The sequence below is a fragment of the Eufriesea mexicana genome, unplaced genomic scaffold, assembly GCF_001483705.2.
Source record: "Eufriesea mexicana isolate 0111107269 unplaced genomic scaffold, ASM148370v2 scaffold2888, whole genome shotgun sequence".
In the NCBI taxonomy this organism is placed as follows: Eukaryota; Metazoa; Arthropoda; class Insecta; order Hymenoptera; family Apidae; genus Eufriesea; species Eufriesea mexicana.
The window spans coordinates 79,766-107,213 of NW_016910972.1; the positions used below are offsets into that span (position 1 = coordinate 79,766).

The 27,448-nt window shown below is 45.4% G+C and overlaps 1 protein-coding gene across 1 annotated transcript; it reads left to right on the forward strand.

The window, feature by feature from the left end:
• LOC108550614 (uncharacterized) lies at positions 1–26,640 on the forward strand. The gene is made up of 3 exons (XM_017904379.1): positions 1–888; positions 17,032–17,113; positions 24,834–26,640. The coding sequence occupies exons 1-3, from the start codon at positions 847–849 to the stop codon at positions 25,457–25,459; spliced, it is 750 nt and encodes a 249-aa protein (XP_017759868.1). The 5' UTR covers positions 1–846; the 3' UTR covers positions 25,460–26,640.
• The last annotated feature ends 808 nt before the right edge of the window (positions 26,641–27,448 follow it).

A 27,448-nucleotide genomic window follows, 5' to 3' on the forward strand; every position in this document is an offset into this window, starting at 1 on the left:
TTGGGTGGAGGGAGACGGACCCAGTGTCATGGAGGCAGGTCTGCTTGCTGGCTGTCCGTCGACCTGCTCCCTCGCGTTACCTGACAGCGCTCGCCAGTGTTTCCAAAGCCGCGTCCACCGATGGGTCGGCTCGCGATTCGCTCCTGAGCTCGTCAAGCTCGCCACGCTCGAATGCCATCGCGTAGTCGCCGTCGTCGTCGTCGCCGACCCCTCTCGATACCTGCTCTACGGGACCGTCTGTACGTCGGACCATCCTCCTCTTCGTTGTCCTCTTCGTCGTCCTCTTCGTCGTCCTCTTCGTCGTCCTCTTCGTCGTCCTCCTCGACATCGTCGGCAGGTCGGAAACGGAAGCTGCGTGTGTCGCGAGTACACGCTCGCGAAGGGAGACGGGTGAACGGCGGAGGATATAGAGGGCAATAGAGAGAGACGGGAGAGGGTACAGAGAGAGGTACCGAGCGGAGAGAGAGGGAGGAAAGTGACACGTTGCGATACGATCGATCCAACGACCAAGTTGTACGTGCGTTTTAAACGAACACGCTCCGAAAACACGGTCCGCGCAATGTGCTCGTGACAAGAGTAGCCTGTTCCTCGAATCGCTCGTTGCTCACCGATACGCCAGCCTTCAGCCGAACATTCATCCGTTGATCGGCCAAGGAAACCCGAAGAAGAAGAAGAACACGACCAAGAAGAAGAAGAAGAAGAAGAAGAAGAAGAAGAAGAAGAGGAAGAGGAAGAGGAAGGCGAGAGACAGTGAAACGTAGACCGGACTAGCGAGAGACCGAGGAGGAAACGGATAAAACGTGGGCGTTGAGTGATTGTTGTCGGTGCTAGTTTCCATTGGGAGTCATGAGAGATACCACGGATATGATGGAGGACTCCTTGTCCGAGGTACGTAATAGCTGATAAATCCGCCTCGTCTCGTGTCCCTCGACCAGGCTGCCGGTCTATCCGCACTCCATATTTTCTCGATTTTCCCTCATTTTTCTCGGATTTTTCGACCTATACTCCGGTCGAAAGCGTCGGGACCGACCCAGGGAATAAAACAGGGGACAAAATGATGCAAGATCGCGGACGCCGCGATTTAGAAACACCTTGTAGCGCTGCGTGCAGCGGCCCGTTTATGGGGTCCCGGAAAGGAAACGCGCTCCAGCCTCGGAATTTCGTTTGCACCGGTGCTTGTACTTTATCCGGGGTTTAATGCCGCGTCGTCGGAAACGTTCAGAAGGCTAATTTGCATTTTACACGAAAATTCGGGGCCCTTTTCAACGCCCTCCTCCTGCCCCGTTCTCGATCCTTCGCGCGAAGTTTCCTCGATAGCCCCGATATTTCGCGCTTCCAGCACGTTTCCTCGTTCGTTTTCGTTTCACGACGAATTCGTAATATATATATACAGAGAAAGGCTTTCTTCTCGGGAACAGGTACACCTGTCGGTCTTGACGAGTTACCGCGTTTCTACGCGATCTCGCTCAGCCAGATCGCGTTATTTTCGAATTCGATGCACTCTCGCGTGCTATAGGTATTAAATTCCGCGCGTAGCACGCGCCCGGGATCATGAATCCCGTGCCATTATCGGATATGTTCTCCCGTGTCTTCCTCACCGCGCGTATGTAAATTTGCATTCGTTTTACGTCCAGACACACTTGTCCCGGTTTTCTATAGCTTCCCTTATACGTGCATTTTATTGCGCTCCCTCTCGTCCCCGTCCTTTCGCTCAGGGGAATAGAATTTGCTCTCAATTTTCTCCACTCCGCTTTATCGACGATGGAACAAATTTTCCCTTGCCCAGATTCCCGTGATACCCGCGATCTCGTCGGGAATGCCGGATCAAAGGTGCTCCTTTCGCGAGAAAGGAAAGAAGAAAATGTATACGCGCTGTAATTAAAATTTCTCCCCGTGAGATCCCATTTAAGCGAAGAAAAAGTCGTCGAAACTTTAATCCTTCATTTTCACTCGATATCCACTCCGAGTGATTTTCTGCGCGTAACTCGTTATGCTTTGCGTACACGCGAACTTTCATTAACGAGTCTAGCTCATCGTCGGTTTTCATACCGATATATAGAACATGAAGATGAGTTACTTTCGTCGAGCGAGTAAAATTATTCTTAACAATCCTTGACACGAATGAAATTCGCAGAAATTCTGAACGTTTGCGTAATTTTGCGAAATTACATGCTTTCCCAATAGATCGATCCTCGGGATCATTGAATCATAGCGCGAGGGGTTGCAGAGGTTCCAGGGGCGTGGGAATAAAAATTGTGAACGTATACAGACCTCGCGAGATGTGACGTTCACTGATTTATAGTTAATTACAAGTAGAGTACTTGGGGAATATTTAAAGATTTCCTCGAAAACGCGGTCTCGTTCTATATATTTGACTTATATTTTAACGTAGATTCGCACTCTGGCCAATTGTACCATCCTTTACATACGGACTAGAAAGGAAAATCGGGTGTCGTTAATTCGCTTCAAGTTCTCACGTCGTACAGAAAAAAGTTCGAGGAGAGTTCGACTAATTAAAAAGTTCAACTCACTTCTCTCCGACGAAGCAGCGTCGCACTGAAAGCGCTGGATCAATTAAAAAACTTCTTACGTCGAGGTAAACAGCTTTCCTTTCCGAGAAAGATCCGCATCGCTGGAAAAAAGAAGAAAACGTGGGAAGAAAATTACGACACGATAACTTTCTTCACTTCCCTCTCTTCGCGAGGAACCACAATTTTTTTCAAACGGTTCGTGAAAAGCGTCCAAATCGAATTGTCCGCTTCTGGATCCCGGACGAAATCACAGGAAATCACTAGAGGCTGGTTAAAAAGCTGCGACGTGTCTGTCTAGCCGGCTGCAAAGTGAAACGTTGTTTCGCTCTCGTATCTCGTATGGCCGAAAGTGATTTGTCAATGCTCGAGTTGCTTGCTTCTCGACGACACGAGGAATAATTCCTTCCCTCCACCGTTTCGCGCGTGTCATTATTCACCAGCACTCCATTCCCCGCGAGTAATGCAGCGCCATGAGAGCAGAAAAAGTGCGAGTCGCTTTGGCCTAGACGGCAAGTATTCCGGTGAATAAGCTGCAGATCGAGGAATCGTCCACTTTGTAGTACTTCGTGTAATTCGCAGCATTTCGCGAAGTGGAGGAAATCGAGCGGTGGTCAAAAGAATTCCGATCTAGTAAAAAGGTGGTCGAAAAAATCGCGATCTAGGACCGAAGTGGTGTAAAGAATCACGGTTCAAGACTAAAGCGGTCAAAGAAATCGCGATCCAGGACCAAAGTGGTCAAAGAAATCGCGATCCGGGACCCACGTGGTCGAAAGAATCGCGATCGAGGACCGAGGTGGTCGAAGAAATCGCGATTCAGGACAGAATTGGTCGAAGAAATCTCGATCCAGGACGGAGGTGGTCGAAGAAATCGCGATCGAGGACCGCGTTGGTCAAAAGAATCGCGAACCAGAACCGAGGTGGTCGAAGAAATCGCAATCCAGGACAGAACTGTTCGAAAAAATCGCGAATGAATCCCAAAATTGGCCCACGTCCCTCAATTACACAAGGAGAGCCTGTATTTTTCGTGTAATTGGAGTCCCTAATCAAGTCAATTCGATGGTAATCTCCGAATATATTTTAACATCAGCAACGCTAAGCCAAAAATAAATATTCATGACTTTAAAAAGTATTGGTCTCTTCGCACCATTAAAATTGCATATGGAACATCTTATGTGTCCTTACAATTGTACGAGATGTTTACTCTGATAAGATATGCACCCTGTATATCGATCCTCTGTCGACACGTAAATTTATCACGCAACATCTATGTTAATTTTATTGAAAAATGTTAAAATAAAGTCATACCGTAATTGCTAACTCAAGTTTCGTCGCTATATACCCGGACTAAAAATGGCGGAAAATATATTGGTCCCTCCTGAACGACGAACACGCGAGGAGATTCTGGATCACGATTTTATTACTCTTGACAGATCGGAGATACCCGTGACAGCACGAAATCGTGTACCTACTTATTTCGAAAGCAATTTCCAACGCACAGGGGTGTACAAACGCAATCGTGTCACGGCTCGTAAAATCGGGGAACAATGAACGAGCAATATGCTCTCGAATTATGTGACACGTGTTCACTATGTTAATCCATTAATTGGAAACGCACTCTCATTCGACGCACGCAAATAAAGCTAAATAAGCGGAGGAAGGTTCGAAAGAAAAGTGATTCGGCGAATTTAAATTGGACAAAAATTGGCTTGCAAATATCCGTGACAATTTAATTACTATAGCAGCAAGGTATAACAATTTTGTACGCTCTTATTCGTCAACTCGTCATACCGGTGTTGATGTATCGTATCATCGAGATACGAAATTCGGCTCTGGTTTGACAATCTCGAATCCGTAGACAGTGATTCTTAGCTTCTACTGTAAACAGTTTATCGCCAACTTATTACCATAATCGCACGTAGGATCGAACGACCAAGAAGCTGATACGGCAAATACGCCTAAGTATTATACCTCGGATAATTATACCCTGCCATACCGATCTGCTACCTATCATCATCGATCTGTATAATTTACAATTACCCTTTCCCCATATATTTCTTTCGCAAGCTATACGCGTGACATTGAACACGCGTGGAGAAACCATAAGTTATCAATGCAGTTTTCTTGTCTTGCTATTGACACATATTTCCAGAGTATTCCAAATTTTCTCAATTTTTCGAAAATAATAACAGTCGTAAAAGGAGGGACACCACCCTGGTGGATTTTTTGGAATTTTGAAAAAATTTGTTTCTTTTTTTTTTAAGTTTGAAACTACGTTACGTTTACGTTTTAAACTTACGTCAAAGCGAACATTTAAAGTCAAAATCTTCGCAATTGTACGTCCAATTTACTTCAAATTTTACACAGATATTGTGCATAGAATATTCTACAATACAGCTAAAAATTTTTCTGATATATGGATTATTTAATTTTTTACTGACGTTCAAAGTGGCAGTAGTTTCTTGGGGGGCAAAAATGATTATTTTCTATTAAAGCTGCGACCATTTCTAGGATTATTAAAATTTTCAAAAACCCGTGGGTTACGTTTTAGATAATAGTTCCTAGTTCATGAATCAATAAAATTTTTTCATTTTGGACGTCTCGATTCCCGACAATTGCGACGACCAATATCCAATGTCCTGTCAATAGGGGTTTCGGGGAGCAGCGAATAACTTCGCCATTTTGTACGATTCTTACTCAGGAAAAACTGCGAAAGAGAGCTGAAACTTACATTTATATTCGTCGATGACAATTACATTTTTCATTTACAATAAATAGCTAGAAAAAAAATTTCAAATCTCATCGGGGTAGTGTCCCCCTGAAGAGGTTAATCGAATTTGGAGAGGCATATTTGCCACAGAACTCGCGTTAGGGGAGCAAAATGCGTCTGTTCGGCGAACAGAATGTTGACGTTTGAGCAGGTAATGGCGAAGGCATCGAAAGGAAATGTCGGTCGACGTGGATCGGGCTTGCTTGCCGCTAATTAAAACGTTAATGGTACTCGGCGCATACCAATTAAAGTCGATGCATTCGCGTCGACTGTATTAACGGTAATTTCGTGCGTTTAATAATCGCAACCGCGCACTCTCTCCGCGGAGAACTCGCAGTTTCCCTCGAGTCCGCGTTCGGTCCTCTGGCAAAACGTTCAACTTCCGGCCGAAACTCGCCCCGGTGCGAGTCGGAGCTCGTTACCCTGGCACGAAATTTTAATTAAAACCGATGGCAATCACGCGGAGCTGTTAGAGTACTTGCAGTTGCCGAATAATTCCCTGTCAGCTATTCGGATGATCTTGTTGTTACCGTGTTTCTCTTAGAAATATCCACCCTTACGCCAGATATCCGTGGGAAATATTTTATTTATCTATTTACCTGTTTGATAATCGGGCAAACCCTTATAACTGGCACGTGTGAGTTCGACTAAACGCTTTTTTTATTTAGTTATATATATAATTAACGGGTAGCCCCATTATCGTACATTTGTAGATTTAACAAGTTCTACTCGGAGGACATTACATACAAAGAACGTTGTGAATTTGATTTTATTAGTGCGAATGCGAGTGGGTGAAGTCGAATGATGGCACGAGTGTTGCGAGGAGAGTTAGTTTGTTATGAAAAGCGTGAGAGTGAACAATGACGAGATAATAATAGTATTAAGAGAAATTTCACCACACATACCTAATCGTAATCTTTTTGTGACGTGTGTATATTATAATTTGTAATAAATATATAATTATGAAACAGCAAATTCACAAACGTTACATATCAAATACGAATGAAGAAGTAACAGTATAAATTAGACATATTTAGATAATAGTTTATGGAAAGAATTGACGAATTCGGTTTGCAGGGTCGGTATTGGCGTATCTGGAAATATATTTGCAAGGCAAGAATGATCGCAATAACGTCGGTGATCTAGCAGGCAAATAAAAGTTGATAGATGAAAGTAATGCGAAACAGTTACTGAAGCTATTAATTAATTTCAATAAGAATAGTAGATCGAAAATCGTCCTACGAGCTTCAAGAGATTTCAGTTCTTTTTGCTTGTATAGTATATCACTCGACGAGAGATTAACTCCGCTTTTGAATTTTTCCAAATTTCAACATCGAGAAATTCAATCGTTATTTAATTCTCTATATTCGTAAAAGAAATTTCCTTTTAATTATCCGTAGTTAATCGATTTCGCGAGCAATTAAATACGTCGCTAGCAGAAGCAAGAAGAATCCTATTCTCGAGTCTACCTCGTTCCACTTTGCCTTCGATCATCGAATTCCTCGATCTCGCAGAAGAAAATCCCGATCCCGTGATCAGCCGCGTGAAAATTTCGAAGATTCCGCAGAACTGACCTTTCGATTTTCCCTCATTCCCGGGAAAATACGTGGCTTATACACACCCGGCAACTTGCCAGCCCTTGTTCGTGCAAGAGAAGACGTCTCCGCGGAATTAACGGCGGGATTATCCTATCTCGCTTAATGCTCGTTTTGCACGAAACAATTGCGCTCGGTTAAATTACACGGGACAAAATGGCGGGAGGAAATTTAAATCCCAGAGCGAGCGATGATATTCTTTTCTGCCTGCCTCTGGCTCACGATCTTTGGATTACCTCGAGCAACATCGCGATACCGGGTCGCGCTAATTAAAACCTCATTTCGCCTGGAAACATTCAGCGCTTCCAATCTCCTCGAAACCACCCCTCCGTCGAAGGGTGAAAAAAGGAGCGAGCACGGGGGGAGGGGGGACGAGAAAAATAAAGAGAAAAGAGCACAGACGACGCGTATTTCCTTCTCGATCCAACGTCCTCGACGTCGTAGTCGTCGCTTCTCCATTCTGCAATTTCCAGCGGGAACTTTTCATCCGCAATTTTTCTATACGAAGCCGCGAGCGGAGCGTCAAAGAGGGAAAAACATTTTCTTCTCCCGGCCGTTTGCAGCGTTCCAAAGGGCTGCTTCCGGGGCTGGCGCCGGAAGGGGAAAAGCGCGTTGCAATTACATAATTCACCGTCGCATCGGGATCTTGATAAGATATAAAGCGCGATTACACGCCGGCTGCCGCATAAGTTCCTCCTGGCAGATATTACTTTCCACCAGCGTATTCTCCGCTTTGAACTTCCCCCTTCCGGCCAGATATACGTATATACGCGACGTCGATCTCCGGTTAGATTGCGGTTTTCCACGTAGTTGAAAGTTTAACCGTAGTCACAATGCCTCTGCCCTCCGATCGATTCGAATTTTCCCGCCCTTCCCGCCGGTTCCTTTGTCAGTCACCAGCCACCCCCTACCGATATCGAAGCTCGAGATTGTCTAAATGGCACCAGACTCGGACCAATCGTCTTTCTTTGCGCGAATTTTCGTTTAATCCCACTGCGAACGCAATCCTTCTACGAATTTTCAACGTTGCTGGAAATTTAACCGTAGTCGATACGCCTTTGCTTTCGGATCGATTCGAATTTTCCCGCCGATTCTTCTGCCAGTCAGAAGTCAGCCTCTGTCGATATCGACGCTGAAAATTCTCTCAATGGCACGATTAGACCGATCTTTTTACGAATTCGTCTTCTCTCAGAACTCTTCGTGCGATTGTCATCGTATTCGAATTTTCCCGGGCTTCTTGCCGTTTCCTTTGCAGATTAGGAACCACCCTCTGCCGATATCGACGCTCGAAATTGGCTAAATAGCACCAGTCTCGGGCCAAGAATTTTCCTTTGGACCCAATGAATGTTTATTGGGTGCGTTCCTTACCTTTTTCGCATTTCAATTCTTCTTTTCCTATTCTTCAGTATTCGAAGGAGAAATCGGTACTCGTGGCGTGGCTTAAAGATTTATTAAGGTACACTTTTACCTATACGTAATGTCGGAACGTAGATAAATTCGTAGACAATTTTATTGGTTCCTGAAAAGTTCAATCCTTCCCACTACGATGATGCTTTTCCAGACAAATCTTATGGTTACGAGCTCACTGATCATGCGTCTCGACATGCACGAAATTCGGGGACTTTCACAAAATTTTACCCAATTTTATCACGGATGGATACACGTCCATGCGTAATTTTTGGTAATTAAGCACTAGGGCTCGAGACAAACGTCGACCAGGTCCGATTTTTCCTTAAATATCTGTCGTTCGACAGACGCGTGAACATCCTGTGCTATAACGCGTGAAAAATTCGTAAAACATCCGGCACTGTTATTAAATTACGCAAGGAAGTTGGTAGATTGCAGGTGACCCGGCTCGAAACAGTGCTCGTATTTAAAGAACGGCAAATGGAATTAAAAGTAGCGAAAGCCGGATTGAATTCACAGAACAATTCGTGACAGAGAGGAGCAAAGTTCAAAGGTCTCCGTATAAAAAGACGAAAAGTTTTCTCTGGGGACCTAAGATTTCATTTAAAATTTAGATTCCGCGCCGACGAATCGTGCAAATCGTTAACGATCCCGCAATTTCGCCGGAATTCTTCCAACTCTTACCAATTGCAACGAGCCTAACCATTCACCCTATAATATCTTCATTTCCGCCAACCATCGTCACGAATCGTTAATAAATATTCCAAAAGCACGAGCAACTATAATATCCTTGCAAATTTCCATTCGAAATTGAAACCTGTCGTCTTATTTCGATTTCCAACAAATATAAATACACTCTATATAATCGCACTGATTTTTTTCATGGGTCCTTACAAATTTTCAAAAGACAATTACGGATGATTATTGATCGAAGCTATTCCTCTTGAACAATGCGTTTATAAGCACGTGTTACATTATGTATAATCTGTTTGCTTTCCTTTTATATGTTAAATGTTATGTTGATGAATTACGGTCCGTTTATAAATAAAATAATAATAATAATAAATGAATATCCGAGATGCTTTTCCACGTTTCGCAAAAATTCGCAACATGTCGGAATTTTTATGCGTGTACATTCAATCTTCCACTCTTCCAGAAAATCTGAATAAAAAAAAAAATGGTGTCCTGTCTGGAGCACGGAGGGTACATTATTCGGAATACAAGGACGATTCTGTTAAGCGTGCGGTTTTATCGGTGCTCGGTGTAAAATCGATTTATAACATGCAAAACGTGGACGGCCCGTACCGGTATCGTATTTACGATCCACCGATATATCGTTTACGAGGCGAACCTGCGCGTTTTGTTCACCTTTTTACGGCCACCTTGCACATCCGCGGCCCGCAAGAGTATCGATATTCGATATCGCTACCTGCCGATAACTGCGTTTCGATGAAACGAGCGGCGCATAAAAATCCTGCAAGCGAATTATACGACTATATGGAAGCTCGTTCCGTGCCTTTATTTCCATCGATTAGTCGATTATCAGTCTCACCCTCTCCCTCCGTCGCGTGTACACCTTCTGCTCGATTTTACAGGTACCGTTCGGTTAACGAGACGCGGAGAGGGAGGGATGCTTTCCTCTCCCTGTAAGGAAATTTATTAAAATTCTTTTACAATAAGAATGTATTTATCAATAATAAATCTGCCATTCGAGCGAGCATTTTCGAAATTATTACAGGAAATTACGTATTCGACGTTATCTTTTTGATATTTTTATATCACGTGTAATTAATTTGTCAACGTTTTCCTCTTCGCGTTTCTTTTTTTAGGGACTTTTTATTTTTTTAGATACCGGTGATTTGACCGGTCGTGGTAGGTTTAGCGTTAATAATAGGATTAACACAGGGGGTACTCGCGCATACGGTGAAGTAACGATATAAAACAACTAAGAAGAGAGGTTTTTGTTTGGGTAAATGTAAGGGCTAGGAAAATGTGGAGAGAAAAGCCTGGGTATATGTTATAAATCTTGGAACACGTAGAGGCATTAAATTTCGTTAGTTTCGGTGATCTAAAGAGTGTCTTAAAATTCTCGTAAGAGGTAATTTTGATAGAAGGCAAACAAATCTTGATTAGCTTTAAAATATTGCTCGACAATGAAAATAATGCAGCGTTTGATGCATAGAAATATATATAACGAATGTACGATACTAGCAAAACGGAGTTGTACGCTGGAAAAATTGAAAATTTCGGTGAAATTTCCCACTGTGCATCGCAGGAACCATGGACGAGTCTGCTTCTCATCTGGTCTTCGTTGCCCTCGAACGTTATTTCTACAGGAAATCCTCCGCAATATCGCTGTAATTTCTGTTTCTCGCCCCTTCCTCCCCCCGTTCCCCGTGAGTACCGCGTGAATTTATATTTTCACCGGTCATCCGACGATTAATTCAGCAGCGGCGTCTATCGCTCGCGAGTATCTTCCTGGTCTTCTTTAATTAGCTTGGCAAACTCCGTGATCCGCGCGAATTTCTATTTTTTCCCCTCTTTTTCTCATCCTCGTGGAACGCGTTTCTTCCTCCTTCGGCTTCCTTTGAATTTAATTACCGGGCCGCGCGCGTGTGCGTGCACGCGAAATGAACGGAATTCGCGAATGGGATTGATATTCGGAGCGAAATCGGATAATTCGAGGGGAGGAAACACAAGGGTGGTGAACGGGATCCGTTTATTGTATCGTGTCGATATTTTACCACCCCTTTTCCGGCTTGTCGTGCCGCCACCTTCGCGGCAAAAATATCGGTTTTCGATAGCAGACAGTGGACCTGGCGGCATTGTAGTTAGAAGAATTAAACGATGCATCGGGGATAAAAGTGGAAACGGGGAGGGCTCATTAACCGATCAGGTCGAGCGGGAATTTCGCGAGGAATTATTTATCCAGGATTTTCTGCTCCCAGGCTGAGCAGGGTCACCGGATTTCGGGACAAATTGCGCGTCGTAGGGCTAATTCGCCTGATTTGTATTAATTCCGAGCCGAGTGAACGACCCTGCCGTTATTAAAATTCCTTTGTATCTGCAATTTAGATCGATGGCTGTCGGAGAGAATGCCGGAAGTAATTTGCGCGAGCATTTTACGAACAAATTAGCCGCGTTTATCGGGCATTTATGCGCGTTTAAAATTGATAAGCCCGTTGAGGGGTTGCCAGCCATAACGAGGCTAATTTCTGATTAACGTTTTACGGCCAAATTAGCCCTGAGCTGCGCGGGGACAGCGTCGAATGAAAGCGGAAATCGAACGCATTAGGCGTCTTCGACGAGAGCACAGCGAGTGACAAAATGACAGCTCGGCCGTGTCTGCATTTCGCCGGTCATCCAGCGATTTTAACGCTTCGAACGGTCATTTTGGAAAATGATTGTGCTTTTAATAACAGGTTTCATCGCCAGTAGTTAATTAAGACTATGGAGCATGATTTAGTATCTTCTTCTTTTCACGTTTGTCCGGTTTGAACTGTATTACACGGCTTTAAACGAGCCGAGTTTAAAATTACGCGAAATTATCTTCCTCTTTGATAAATGCTACGTTTGTTATAATTGGATGACGGACGATAGAATGGGGTCTACCTAGTACGCTCTTAAATTAACCAAAATTCCATTTTACAGTAGTCGAGTTCTTGAACGATGGTAAAAGATACGTAAAACGAGAAACGCTCACGTAATAATAAGCACGCAGAAATTAAAAGAGAAACAAACAGGTAATAGAGTGTTGACACGAAATGAGTTATAATTAAAGTAAAAAAATGAGCGAAATTCCAAGTTTAATTTTTCGATATTTTTCTAACACGTTGACTGCCACGCAACTTTTAACGATTCCGGTCTAAAGCCAATTTGATTTAATCATGCTATAATGCTATATTATTAAAAACATTATTTATAGTACATAGTAATAATCAAAAAGCTTAAAAAATGTTTTTCTTTTTTAAAAAAACATGTTACGAATTATCTCGTAGTTGGAGTGCAAGATTGTTTTAAAAATAATCACAAACCATAAAAGTGTTATTCTGAATGAATAAACTTGTATAAACTTTTTCCTTTTGAATTATACTACAGTTATATTAAGGGTTTTCTCGTAGCTGTACAAATATGGCAATTAACTAAGGGACGAGATAACTCGTAGCAGGCATCCTGGGCAAGTAAACAACCTGCGAGATAGCTCGTAGTTGGCAGTGAACGTGTTAATTGTATTTTAATTCTGGAACTCTCTGTACTAATCTTCCTCGGTAAAATCAAGATTGATTTTTCCCGCCCGCCATTTCGCAATTTGCTTTGCAAGCTCGGTGAAATTCCGATTACGATTAAAAAAGAGCTTCCCTCGCAGGGGAGATTAATCGATGCTGATAATTAATCGTGCATCGTAAAAAGGAGAAACTGTCATAGCTAGTTAGCGCATTAGCTTTTCTACCAGGCTGATCCATCTGCCCCCTCGTTCGTTTTCCACCTCGTTACCGACTTTTATTTAACGAGCCACCGTTTGTTACGCTTCCGCCCCGTTGTCTCGCATTTTCATCGCGAAAACGCGCCGCTTTACCGCGAGATGTGCCGCGATTTTCAACGCGTGCTGGAAAGAATCGCGTCTTCCCTCGCGTGCGCCTCTTATCGCCGATCTTCCACTTTGCTCCAGCCACGATTTCCATTTATCTTCCGCGCGATCGTCCCGTTAATCGATGAAAGTTTTCCGCGCGATCGCGACACCGCCAATTACTTAACTCCAACTTGCTATTTAAATCTAACCCGACTTTCGCGTGATTCGCCTTTCCATCCAGCAACACGCGTCTCCACCGTGTAAATACCTACACACCGGCGTATATTTCCGTGTTTCTTCGAGCGAGACGTCCCTTCGAATTTCCTCCCGCGGCGGAACGTCCGAGGGAAAATTACTTTCTTTCCCATCGTAAAAACACCTAACGAGGGTATGACAAGGAGAGTGCAAGTCTTTCGAGTCATAGATTTAGCTGAAACTTTGCAGGTTTGTAGATTTAGTTATCCGGTTGAAGAAAATATATCATTACAAGGATAACTACTCTGTGATTAAAGTTTTATTATTCTTAACTAGAGATTTCTTCCGAATAGTTATCGATAGCATTGTGGCCTAATGGCAACATCCGAAAATTGCCTCCAGCGTGGGAATTGATAAATATTCATGGCACTTGGTAATCATAAATATTGATATACATGATAAATATTCGAAATAAATCTGTAATTAAGGCAATAATAAAACTCTAATCCAGTTAATGATGCCATTAAGTACCTTATGTGTAAACATAAGATCGTACATAAGTCGGCGATCCTCAAGAGACAAAAGACCTTGTTGAAACTAAAGCGTAGTCATGATAAAATCGAGATATGGGAGAGCCAAGTTTGCGAGCGGCTAACCGAAGAAACGTGTATTGAACATTCTCAAGATTGTGACAAAGATTAAATATTTATTTAGCAATATTATTATTAGAGTGAAAATTGTCGATGAAAAATATCTAATTACGTTCACTCTTTCTCGAGATACTCGTTCACACGTTGACTCTCCATGAAGTCTGAATTGTAACTGACCTATACAACTATATACTCTCACATTTGTGCCAATAAATATGAAAGTGGTTTAAGTCATCTACTTAAGAGGAACGATTTTATTATTTATTTCGTGTTGCATTAATTTATATTACGATGAAATATATTTATTTTCTACAAAACAGTGAAGAATTGAATCGTTAGATTGAGTTTGTAGCTTTATCGCAATTAATTTTATAATTTATGACGTATTTAAAGGCCGAAGCTTTTAATATTTCAGAAGCAAATATAAGTGACATAGACCACTTTCATAATCACAGGCACATTTGTTTTTCCCTCTTTTGTATATTACGTAAATGTACATAGTGCATACCACGATTTATGTAAAATCCTGCACTAAATAACTTCGAATGTCACAGCTAATTCGACAACTCCATTTCAATTTTAGAATAACGTAAATACCCTCTTGCGGTCTGCTGTGCAATATGCAAATATAGCGCGGCAGTGAACGCGTTAATATCCCTGTGTGTCATCAAGTACCGGACGCGTTACACCAGTACGCGTGTAACATACGCACACGTGGCATTTGTTTCCAGAAACAGCGAAGACTACAGGGTGTGCTATTATTCCGTCGCGTGCTGTATATACAACCCTCTGTTCCATAAACACCGTCGCTTTGTTTCCGCGAAACTGCATTTCTGATAGTCGCATCCCTCGTGTCAAGGCCTCGATTAACTCCGAAGTGAAAACCGGGTCAGTTTGCGGAGGAGCTTTATTTACTCGCCGAATCGATATTGCGGATGTGCTATTAATCTCCTAACACGCTCTCGCCGCAAAGCTGTTCTTAAACTGGGTTGAAATCGAACGAATCGCGTTCTCCGCGAAGACGACCCTCGCGATGAGTTTCCACGACGATGGGAACCGTCTCGTCGTCCCGGAAGAGGCGAATTTCCGCCACCAACGAAAGTTTTTCGCTTTTTAAACGCCCCCCTTAAACAGCACCCCACCATTTTGTATTTCATCCTCGGCCTGCTTTATCGGCGTTTATTACCCTCGTTCCGCGAATAATCTCCCCTCGTTCGAGGCTCGTGGAAATATTCCTCCGCCGTGCAGCCTTTTCTTTTTTCCCTATTTTCCCCGTCCTTTCCCGCCCTTTTTCTCCCTTTTTCGCCTTACTTCCCTCGCCAGGCCCGGACATTCTCAAAGAGCCTGTTCTTTTTTCGAATTATAATACAACCGAGCAGTCCCGGCTACCTGTGCGTGTCGGTGTGCTCGTCTACGTGTTGCGGATCGATCCGATTCCCGTCCGCGTTTAATCGCGCATAAATTCAGCAATCCTCTTTAATTGCAGCCCGAACGGCCCGTGCAAGTTGTTCCCCCGTCGCCATGGATTTACATATTCCAGGCCACTTCGCAGCGACCGAAATCGCGTTTCCTGCATGAGCAACGCGTACTTCTCTTACCGATCTCCTCTCTTCCTCTCTCTCGCGCCAAGAATCCTTTTCATTTTCACTCGATTCGGTTGCGCGCCATTCCGATTAAAAATTCGCGCATTTGCATACCGCGATTTGCATACCTCGGGCTACTTCGTACCCCCGAAATCACGTCGGCCGATCGATTAAAACGCACGCGAACGCTCCGTGCGAAGTTCGCCAAGTTTCGCGATTTCGGATCGGCTGAGAACGATCCCTCCATCCTTTCGGTTACAGAATTACCGGTTTTCTCATAGGCAGGATGATTATCCGGGGTGCTAAAGTGGTCGGTAATAATTTTGACGAAATTCCCTGGGTGACGGTAGTTTTTCCGTCGGAGAAAGTGGGAAAATCGGCCAGGGCGATCGGCACGGAAAAAAGAACGACGAGACACGGCACAATAACCCACAACCACCGGTGCTTTTCGCGTTTATTGCCCTGTGTCTCTGGGTCACTGGGTGCACGCACCCTCGGCGCTCGCAATAAATTTCCCGAATTTACGGGCGACCAAGGTCGGCCATAAACCGGCCACTCGGTAGCGAAATGGTCGCCGAAAAGCACGAGCTTTGCGAGCTTTCGAGTCAGGAAACGGAACTCGAGGTGTTCGATTTTGCTAGAACTTTGTTCGAATCTAGAGTGTTTAATTCACCGGTGGAAATATAGTTTATCCACGAGACAAACAATTTTGCTGACGCTTAAAAATTTCAAATTTCGTCAAAATCTACGAGTATGGTCCCGATTTATGCATCATCTCCATTTTTTTTGTTTTCATTTTAATTTCCTTCGCATGTCGAATCATCCTCGTAGCGACTATTATATAAGGTGTCCCGAAATTTAGGCAATATTTGAATTCTGCGTCATTTACACGGTTGCCAAGGAAAAGAAACAACAGGGTGACAGCTGACAGTTTAGGATTATTAAAAATGGAACGTTTCACGAGAGAACAACGCGTGTATGATACGAAAAAATTGTAAAAAGTGTGCAAGATGCACGACAAAGGGAGACCTTACTTTTTTCCGACTCTTTCCAACGCGAACCCTTTAATTTCTCACGGTTTCCGCAGCCGGTTGGAGGTCCTTACAGGCATATATTCGTTCGCCGCCATTTCCTCCTCTCCCCTCGTGCCCTTTTCATCATCGTCGATGAGCTTAAGAGATTCCACGAGCGTTAACGAACAGCGAGTGAGGATTTTATGGGAAATCGGGGGTAATTAAACGTTTGCCGCGGGAGCGTGTCATGCAATTTTGTTGCAAATAAGCGTTATTCCCGCGGAGAAAGTCGTAATGAACGTCCAACGATTACAAAGTGGCACGTTAACGAGACCGCCGCGCTGGCGGACCGGTTCGCGAGTTTTTCTACGTTTCAATTTTTGGAAATTATCGGAACCGGCAGGTAGGCATCACCGACGAGCTCGTGGAACCTCGTTAACCCTTTTTGATGCACTCTTCGCCCCCCTTCTTCTCCTCCTACTCCCAACCAAACTGCATTTTTTGTCCACGCGTAGCCAATTTTCGTCTTCTTGCCGGTTTTCTTGCATTCCTGAGTCGGTTCGATGCACCGATGCGCCTCTGCGAGCTAGTTCGACGAGGATACCTGCGCTGAATTTTCCCTTTTCCGCTTGCAATCTCCCTATTTACACGGAGGGTGCAACCGGTATTTACTCGCCTCGCTGGCACCAAGGAGCTGTACGAAGAATCGTCTGATTTCAGGACACGATGATGGACTGCGCAGGCCTGGAAGACCTCGTGGATCTCTCCAGCGACGTCGCAGATTCATCCCCTACGATTCGAGGTAATTAAACTTTCGTTCATCCCTCTTCGTCAGCCTGCGACCGGTCGCGGGATGTTTTCTTTGCAACGGGCAAGCTTCCCAAGGGGTCGCGATTAGGGGTGCGATCGTGCGAGATGCGCCGTTCCTCCAACAATCGGAATATCGACAATCGGGTTAATTAACGAGGGCTGGAAGCAACGATCACCGAGGAAAACGGAGCTTTTTTCCTCGCGAGTCACGCCGTTATTCCTCGGGGCATTCATAAAGCGCGCGAACAAGTTGCTCGCAATTCAAACGCCTCCTTGGAATATCCCCGTTTCCGTTCCTATTCCGAACCACCCTCTTGTTTTACACCCCCGTGCAACCAGTGCATTCGCGGACTTTATTTGCTCGTTAATTAGATCGTCGGGAGGGGTGGGAAACGGCATTAAGAGAGTAGGTTTGCGCGTAACGAAGCGGAATAACGGAGCCGGCGGGCGCGGGGTGGCGCTGGAAAATTGTTCAGCTAAATAAACGTTCAGCTGCGGGGAAAATTGGCAGAAATGCGATTACTGTCTTCCCTAATGTCCCCGAGACGGAATAATTATTTACTGCTGCGAGAAGACTCTTTGTCACGCTTTCTCAGACCGCTCGCAGGTAGCGCGTTATAAACGTATCGTTCAAAGCTTTCCCGTCGGCCCCTCGAATAGAGGATGGCCGGGAAAGAGGAAAAGTCTCTTTCCTAGCCACGTTCCAGGGAAACGGTTATGAAATTACGTCTCGTCGCGTTGATCTTGGGACAAACACGCAATTGGCAGAATCGCGAAGATTCGCAGTAATTGTCCGAATTAGGGACACCTCGTCGATCTTCATCCCGGCGCTATACGTCCCCGGAGACTCTGATTCGCATAATTTTTTACTGTATTAGAAGCTTTTAGAATTACGAAGATTCGAATCGTCTCGATTGTGATTCGAAGCTTCCGAAAGTCCTGTCAGATTTTAGAGTGTCGAGCATTTATGCGAGTGTATTAAATAAGGGTAGGTCTGCCTAGGTACCCGAAATTCAGAATCATTGAAATTACAGCGAGTCGTCGATTATCCGAATTACTTGAGAGACAAATCTGTCAAAAATTAGATCTATATATTTTCGTATTAAATGCACAAGTTCGATATTCTACCTATCCTAGTTAATACACGCGGATAATTCGGATGATTCCTCTGTACAATCAAAATTCGCGCAATCGACGTTCCATTGCAATTCACGATCATTTATTTACGAATACAGCAGGTATTTTCCATCACTCAATGGTTCATAGACTACCGCAAATACATAGACGTAGAGAGAAATCAGTGTAGCGAAATTCACAATTTTTTGGTCGCACGCTCGACGATAAAAATCGCGGAACTTTCGTGTATTCTTTATCTCCCGAGATACTCGTACCAAAATAAAAACCTGGACCAAGTATGGACATCCTATACATCAATATAAACGATAATAAATTACGCACACCCTGCTATCTTATCTCGGTGGACAAAAAGTATACAAAAATTCGCAACTGGTTTCTCGGTTTCTGTCTTCGATACGTATCTGGATACCGTGAAAATCGGCGAAGCATCCCCTAATTTGGACAATTACCGATTTCGCCGAGCCGGGGAATAACCGAGATTAAACGAGCGTGTACTAGGTACGTATCTCTGGGATTGAAAAAGGAGGAAAAAATCGAAGAGCGATCGGTTTCCGCGATCCAGTGGGAACAAAAGGGGTGCGGAGCAATAACAACGAGGTTGCGAGGAGACGAGCAAGCTTCCGTGTTCTCGGCTGGGCTGAAAGGGGTGAGGAAAAGGGACGAGGCAATTTCTTCTGGCAGAGAACAGATTTTCTCGCGCGATTATTTCGGCCTGGACGAAATCGTCGGGATTCGCGTAATTGCGGGATCGCGCGATGTCTTCGCGACAAAGTATACCCTCGGTTTACCACTTTATAATCAACGCACTCGCCTTCCCCTCGGAGCTGTCCTCTCGAACGCGTCCGGTAATCGCTCCTAATTACCCGGTCCTCCTGCTCGGCCTGTCTTTCGCTTTCCAATGGTAGCTTCCTCGGGGCGACCTGCAACTTTCGGTCACGCGATCCTCCCCGAACGATGTATCGATCTCTTCCACTTCGATTTCTCCACGAGACCGCGGTCTCTCTGCTTCTTTTACATTCTTACGAGCTGCTTTTAATTGCTTCCACCGTTCCGCTTGCCGATCCTCTTCCATCGATAATTCCCCGGGTCCGCCAGGGTCGCCAGCTTTCTTCCTTGCCGCCATTTTTTCCCGCCAGTTTTAATTCGCCCGGTTGTTTCCCCGGTTCTCGAGAAAATTCGTGTCACGATTTAAATCATCCTAATTTGCCCCATAATCGACGAAATACACGCCTAATCGCGTAACTCGATCGCAAATATATTTTTCACCTCTTATGTCATCCTCGTGCTGTCCCATCAGGACTGAGATTATGGTCAACGTATCTCAACTCGTGCATAATTTGTGGAGATTGTAAAAATTTGCAGAATTTTATCGATGCGAGTGAAATAGATAGTGGATAATTAAATTAAATAAATAATATTTCGACGTCTCGTAAATAAATTCATCGAATTGTCTTCGGTATAATCCGGTTTTCGAGACCAAGTTCGAGACCAGTTAGGTGATTCATCCTGTACGTGATTAGTAAGTCTCGCATCTTCGAAGAAATTATGCAACTCGGATGCTCGATGTTCAGAATTCCTCTTCTCGGAAAGTAACAGCTCCTGCATTATTTAACAACGTAAACCTATAATTGGTCACACAACAGAGCTTCTGTTAGAAAAGTTTTTGTGCAACACATATGTAATACTTCGGCAATTGTTCCTTCTGTCAGATTATGCGATTCATCCTTACATGACTCGCGTATTTGCCACAAAAAATCCTTCATATTCGGAATTCCTCTTCTCAGGAAGCAACAGCTCAGTTATTATTTAACAACCTATACCTATGTACCGTTGGTTGTGCATCGGTCAAATTTCGAGAATTATTCTGCACCTTAATCGAATAAAGAAATAAAAATAAACGAGCTGAAAGATATGCATTTTTCCCAGCAGCCTCGGATTTCGTGACTCATGGTTCCTCGAGATTCGTATTCGTTGAAAAATCCGGCGAATTTTCCTGTTTAGCCTGAAACGAAAAATCGAAGCGCGTATTTGAATGCGATTTTCCCTGGTATGCTCGTTAAATTGCATTTCTAACAGAGAGATTTACCAGGTGGATGAGGCCACTTGCTGCTATTTCTGCGCCTCTCCATCGACATTGGACGATTATTAGTAAGCTCCTCCTCGTTCGTAATCGAATTTATTTATACGATCCTCGATCCTCTGCCAAGTTATAAGCGTCCACGCGATTTCGTTCCCACCGTGTCGCGTAAATAACCACGTCGAGCTTGCAGGTCGCGAGCTTGCGCTCGAAGATCGGCCCTTCGCCGCAGGACCGATCGAGTTTCCTCGGGAATCCGTTGCTTTCCGTGCCTCGTCCATCCCTCCTCGAGGTATACCTGCAGAAATCCCAAATTTTTATTTGCCTGCCCGCGGAGAGGGGTTCTACCTTCTCTGCCAACCTTTTCTTTCCTTTTCACGTGCCTGGGAATCTCGATCATCCTCGCCGCTCCATGGGCGACCTAATTTCCTCGTACACTTCCCAGCAAGTTTTCGACGATAATAAAAATTTATGGGAATTTGTGTCCTTTACCTTAACTCATCGATTACTGTGTCCACGATGACACGGTTATCGTGTATTTACGGTAGTATTGTTTTTTAAATCTATTTCTTTATTTTAGAAATTTTTGTCACTCGATAGTCAGTCAAGGGTCGCGAATTTACTTCTCAACCCCTTGTGTTAAAACGGCGAGTCTACCACCTCACGTGCCGAATTATGCAGCGTGTGCTAATATTATACCCATTGCATTTTAACGTGCAAGAAATTTGTACGAATCCCGAAGTTTTCGTATGATTTTATCAGCAATGAAATATTTCTGTAATCCACGATTTTTCGCGATTATGTCCTAGCACAAGGGGGTAATACGATCAATGTAGAAGCTCTAGTTACGTTACTGTCACGATACGTTATCGAATATTTCACTAGTTAGACGATGAAAGAAATTCGCGAATTTCCAGAATAATTCAGTCCTTGACGCTAATCCTATCATAGCCTAAGTCACCGTTTTTAAAATTTTCATTTAAAATTCCGCATTCAACTTTACCGTCTATATTCAATCCTCTCTGTGATTTTAGGTATAGTCATTTTCTCCATGTCCCCCGTTATTCTATTTTTGTAAAGGTTCTGCTTCTTCTTCGCTTACCAGTCACTTGACCGTGATGTCAAGTTCAGTGTCAAGGGGTTGATTATCGGGACCCGGTGATCGATCTCTGCGCACCGAGGTCGGCGATTTTAATTTGTCAAAATTCCGATACAGATCCTAAAGGGGATCGAGCACCTCGTTCTAACAGGTTCCCCAGCTTTTTCCCATTAATCCTGCTCGGCTAACCAGCGAAATAAATCTCGAGCAGGCTCGATCGCGCTTCCCCGGCTCGTTAAAAGCTCGGTGGCGAGGATTAAAGCGGCTCCCGTTCCCGGGACAACATCGGGACACCAGATAACGACACCCTCTCTTTCTCTCCTTCTCCTCCGCTCGCGGGACTGTTTCAAAGTCCATTTATAAGATTCATTAAAGTTTTGTCGGTCGTTACCATTAATCACGAAGCGGCGGGACGCCTGGTAGAGTAGGCCGCTACACACCGGGAAAATAACTTTCCGCTTACGGCTCTGCGGATCCACTGACCCCTTTTTGAAATATGAATTTTATATGCTAATAGCGGCCGCTTATAGCGTTGCCCGGGCCGCTTACGACCGTAGGCATTTCAATCTTCCGACGAAAATTCCAGCAGCCGAGCAATTTCTGCGCCACCGAGGCCCGGCTGAATAATAGAAAGAGCGTACCGATCGAATTCCGCGCGATTTACGATCTATAAATTTTATTTCGCCCAAACGCCACCCCCTCTTGCCTGGCGGCCAACCGAGTCTTCGTCGACTAGCTGATCTTCCGTCGCAAACGCTTTTTCCAACCCCATCCAGGCTTTCTCTCGACAACCCTGATCCTCGATGGACGCTGAACGGGGTGCCGTAAGTTGACAGAAGGCGCGGGGGTTGCTTCTTCTTCCTGTCATCCGTCTTTTCCACTCCATAACGACGCGATGGAGGCATCTTCTACAGCTTCTTCAATTTTTTCCTTTTCGTCGACACCATCTGCGAAAGAGAATTCGTATGTGAGAGACGGGAACAAATTTTTCTTTCGTTATTTATTTATTGCAGGTATAACAGACTCGTTCCAGTCTACTCGTAGAATAGAAACACAGCATTGCTTTGGGGAAAAGATAACTTTATCTCGATATCTCTATTTGTACCACAAATTTGTACCGAATTATGACTCCTTTCGAGGTGAAATAAATTACCCTATGTACTCAGAGTTTTCACCCTCCGGGCTGCGATAACGAGTTAAATTACTCGCAAGTACTTCGTGCCGAGCCACGCGAGTACGACGAGCAGAAGATTCGAAGAATTTCTAAAATTTGTATCTAATTTCATCTACGCAGGACCATAGTTTCCCTTGTGATCTATTCTTCTGTCTCGGTGGTAGGATAAATTGATCGATCGACATCGATCTTTTATTCGTACCATCGCTCTATCCAATTCGGAAGATTCGCATGATCGTATTAGGAAAGCCATTAGGCCACGAGTCCTGCACGCCACGCATAAATCGCGGGTTCCCGCTTTCGAGGAGCGTTTGTTTCCATTATAGATCGTATCCGTGGGACATGGACACGTTCACCCTTCGAGCCCTTTAAATCGCTGACTAACCTAACTCAATCCACGCAGCCTCTGCTCGGAGAGGCCATAGAAAGGAGACATTTAAATCTGGCTATCCCTGTGGGAACGTCCGGCGTCCACATCCTAGGGGGTTGTCCTCCGGAGGGAAAAAACAATGAACTCGTTTCTCACTGGTCCAGACTCCGTTCTGGTGTCGATGAAAGGGAAAAAAGCGAGCGACTCTATGAGGCTCTTTTTTCTCGGGGAAAAAAGAGGGGTCCAGGGAGAAAAAATCGTCTGGCGGAGAGATGGACGCGGTCCGGTTCCTCGCCGATTTTCTTTTCAATCCTCGCGAGTGCAGATTTTAATCGGAACCCGTTCTGCTTCTGTCCACGAAACGTCGCGGGAAACGGATGATCGAGATCGGATCAGATACGACGCCGATCCTCTTCGAGTTTTGCTCCGCATTCTGACGAACCCGCTGTCGCATTTATCAAAAGCAACATCCTCCTGTGCTGAGGAAAACACGATACATCCGCGCAAACACCATTTCCCTAAACGGACGGGAATTCTGCCTCGCAACTGTACTCCCAGTCCCGACACGTTGTTACATAATTCATAACAAGAACAGACTTTCCTCGCCCCGCGCCTCCTCTCCCCGGAAAGTAACAGTTCCGAAGTTATTTAATCTCCCTCACCCAACTATATTACACTTCCTACCGATCTTCTTAATTCAAACGCTTCCTATGCTTATACTATCTATAGCAACGGCTAAACCTCTTCCTCCATTCTCCCATCATCCGCCAGTTATCTAAATATCAGGGATCCCAGCGCTAAACTTCGCTTTGCTAATTCTTGCCTGCAACTTATCAACAGAGAACTGTTCGTTATTATCGTCAACGTGGTAGTTCGGTATACGGGTATTTTGTTACGGATAAATAATCATTATAATTAATATACGCGCGTACTACCCTAACAACGACTGAATACAAGAATCAGGCGATTTTTCATTTCTTATCGCGACGGTAAATTTTTAATTTCTCTTTATTATCTTCTATTCCTCATTCTGTTCGAAGAACCGGTGTAATGCGGTAATACAGACTCGGAAAGGGGTACGGTTAAGTACACGAGATTGAAATACACGCAAAGCGTATTCTCTGTTCTCTAGTCCTATTTCAAAATATGCCGAAATATCGTGAAACACGGTGAGGCATGGTTGAAGGAAACACCCCCTGGTGGACGGGAGCTGCGTGGTTCCCAGGAACAGGCGAGCAGCGAACTGGCCCTTACCTGACGTCTCTTGCACGAGGGTTCTCAGAAGGGTGAGAAGGGTGTGCGTGTGCGTGGACACGGTGGTTCCACAGCGCGAGGAACGCGAGCAGACGGGAAAGGAGAGAGAAGGCTCGTGCGAAATTCGATGATTCGCAGGAGCGGATGACGGGGTGGGTAGCGACAGGTAGTTCCCATGGGAGGCTCATGGTGCAGGATTCCCACAGGAGCGAGCGCGAAACCGGGCCACGGATTCGAGGCGAATTCCGGTCGGCGGTCCTCTTTCATTCTCTCGCTATTATCGGTCGACCGTCCGATCGAGTTCTCCGGCTTTCCTCGCGAAAATTCGCCGCGACTTCGACGGGGGAAAGTCTGTGCACGAGTTTCGCACAGATCTCCCTAGACTCTGCCTCTTACTCGCTCTTTTGTTCCCTCGCTTTCGTAAATTCGAGGTTCGTTAACGGGGGAAAATTTCGCTGGCGTAACTCGCGGCACCGTGGATCGTGGTCGTGACGCGTATAGGGAGGGCTAACTCGATTAGCGACTTTAGAAATTCCGGTGCTTGGCGGAAATTCGAGGTACGTACACGCATACACACAAATCCATTGCTCCATCTGCGCAGATGCCGCGGAGAGGTTACTGACGTTGTTGGGCGTGGACGAGGAGAACGAGGACCTGGTGTCCTCCTCCGAGGACGAGGGCGTGGAGCTGGACGTGGACGAGCTGGAGGACGAGGAGGAGGAACAGGAGAACACCAGGCTGCTGCATCAGCTGGCCGCCTCTCTGGCCAAGGAGCTGAAGCAGTCGCAGCAGAGGCAGAGCTCGAGTAGAACGATGACGAGAGATCCGTTCGACATGGATCGGATGGAGCTGATAGGGACGAGTTACCTGGAACACAGTTGCCTTCAGCAGCAAAATCCGAAAGGGACGAGCTGTTATCGCGACAGCGGGTCCGATAAGTGCCAGAGACAGGAGGCGTCCCGTTCGTTCGGCAAGCAACGCACGATTTCCGAGTCGTATCAGTGTCTGGACGGTCGTCTGAGGATGGACCAGGAGCCAGAGGATGGCGGCAGCAGCGTCGAACAGGTTCCAGCGTCCTGGAACGCCGGCTGGGACGCCTGCGCCACGGAAGCCCTGAGATATCTCGTGGAGGACGAAGGACTGCCGCCTCATCATCCCACGGTCCTGGCCATGAAGGACCATCTGGAGCTGCAGAGGGAACGGACCTTCGCTCGGTACACCACGTAAACGAGTCGCTCCGATTTTATCGGACCAGCTACTTTTTTTTCCCCAACGGAAGCCTGGTTGGCTTTCACCGATAGCGATGCTTCTCGCGAGCGAGAGCAATCGGATGGGAACGAGAGGGTGTTTCCTGTTCGCTCTCAGGGGTTCACGAGCGAATCTCGAAGCGGTGGTACGAGTGTCGCGAACCGAGAGGTCTCGAGGAAGTCTTGGGCCACTCTTTGCGACGTCCTCGTAGTTTTCAGGCAAGGCGTGCAACCATTCACGAACGGAGTAATTGCTGGGAATATCGGCTCTTCGAGGATTCCGAATGGGCGATGAATCGTTCACCTCTGACATTGCACTCTCGGGAATCCACGAATGGCTCCTGGTTCCTTCGAAACCCGCGTTCGCTTTCCGATCGCCTGCGCCTTTCGCGATCTTCCCGCCGTGCAGAGATCCCTCGAGAGACGAGACGCGGGAAATCCCTGGAAATCTCTTGCCATTCGGATTAAAATGCATTCACCGTGTGTTTGTAAAGTAAAACGACGCGCTTTCGTGCTCGCCAAGTGGATTCCAACTTCTCCGTAGATCTTCCGGAGGATGTGGCTGTGGCTTCGTTCCGGGCGAGTCTTTTCAGCGCGAGTTTCCTCGCCGAGCAATTACCGTGAGAACGTCGCGCGACTCGCTTCCTCGTCGTTCCGTTTCGTCGTCGCGCGTCCGAAGCGAACGTCCGATCCTCTTCGCGCGCGTTTGTCCATCATCGCGACGAACGAAGATCTCCATCGGCTCCGCGAAGAGCGGAGATTGGCTTTCGATCGGATCCCAAGACGGCGAAACGATTGCATTTTTTACTAGCTATTGTACAGTCACCGATACTTTCCGTTTCTGGCTGGGAGAAAAGGAGGTGAAACAAAATTGATCGCGGATCTATCGATCCGCGTGGTTCTTCAGGTTCCTACATTGATGATACGCGGCAAAGGGAGGACGAACTTAACATCCAATGGCGCGTACAGATTCACGTGTTTGCGTTCCATCACCAAATTAGCATGCTCGTTTCTCCTTTATTTTCCGCAAATAGACGAGCCGATTTTTCTTATTTTTTTATCTCTCCTTTTTCGTAGTAGCACGATTTTGTACTCGTTTTCATGTATCGTCGTTAGTACTATTGTAATCGTACCTTTTCTTTTTTTTTTTTTTGCTACTCATTATTTATTGTATCCCTTATCGTGTTAGGCTAAGGACAAATTCTCTCTTCTCGCGCGCTTTCGATCCATTGGACGTTAGATTCACTCCGCGGGAAACGAATGTCAATAAACGATGTCAATACGAGGGGTTCATACGCTGGATCGATATGAACGAGAAGAACGGGGGTCGAACACCCCGGCAGAGGGTTTCTTAATCGATGACGAGACGTTGCGAGGCGACAGAGAGAGAAAGCTGTAGATTTTTATCGCGCATCATCCTCCACTGCTCGACCCTCCGGCCTCGAGATTATTTTTTCAGATTTTAACGAGACCGATTCGATCGATCTCTGCTAGAAGTGAACGAGTTCCACGGGGTTTGCCGGGAAATCGTTTCCTCGGAGTCGGTCAGAGGGTTGACGAGCGAGGAGAGACGTCCGTTGAAATCGGGACTAGATCCTAGGACGATCGCGTAGGTTATTTTATCGTAAGCGCGTGATAATTCCGAGCTGTCGAACCTTATCGTCCTTATCGTTCGAACGCTGCGCTGCATTTGGACATCGTCCTGTCGACACTTTTCACGTTTACCAAGTGCCTCCGTTTGAATCGTACTCGCAAGCCTCACCTATACTCTCAACCCTGTCCACCTTGCACAAAGACGCATACTCTAGAAGAATGGGAAACGCGAGGATGCAGCACAGCGTTCGACCAGTTCGAGGAAATCGTATACGAAAATCTGGATCCGGCGTGCTAGCTAATACCGATTCTAAATGGCGGTTCACCGATTAAAAATTGGCTCACCGAGTATCTCCGTGTCACGAGGTCGACGATA

What these genes read in the sequence shown, in the direction of transcription:
- LOC108550614 (XM_017904379.1), top strand. Translation starts at nt 847, where the DNA reads ATGAGAGATACCACGGATATGATGGAGGACTCCTTGTCCGAG. An exon ending in TGGAGGACTCCTTGTCCGAG is followed by an intron (nt 889 to 17,031) that starts GTACGTAATAGC and finishes GTCTGATTTCAG; the next exon opens with GACACGATGATGGACTGCGC. An exon ending in TTCATCCCCTACGATTCGAG is followed by an intron (nt 17,114 to 24,833) that starts GTAATTAAACTT and finishes CCATCTGCGCAG; the next exon opens with ATGCCGCGGAGAGGTTACTG.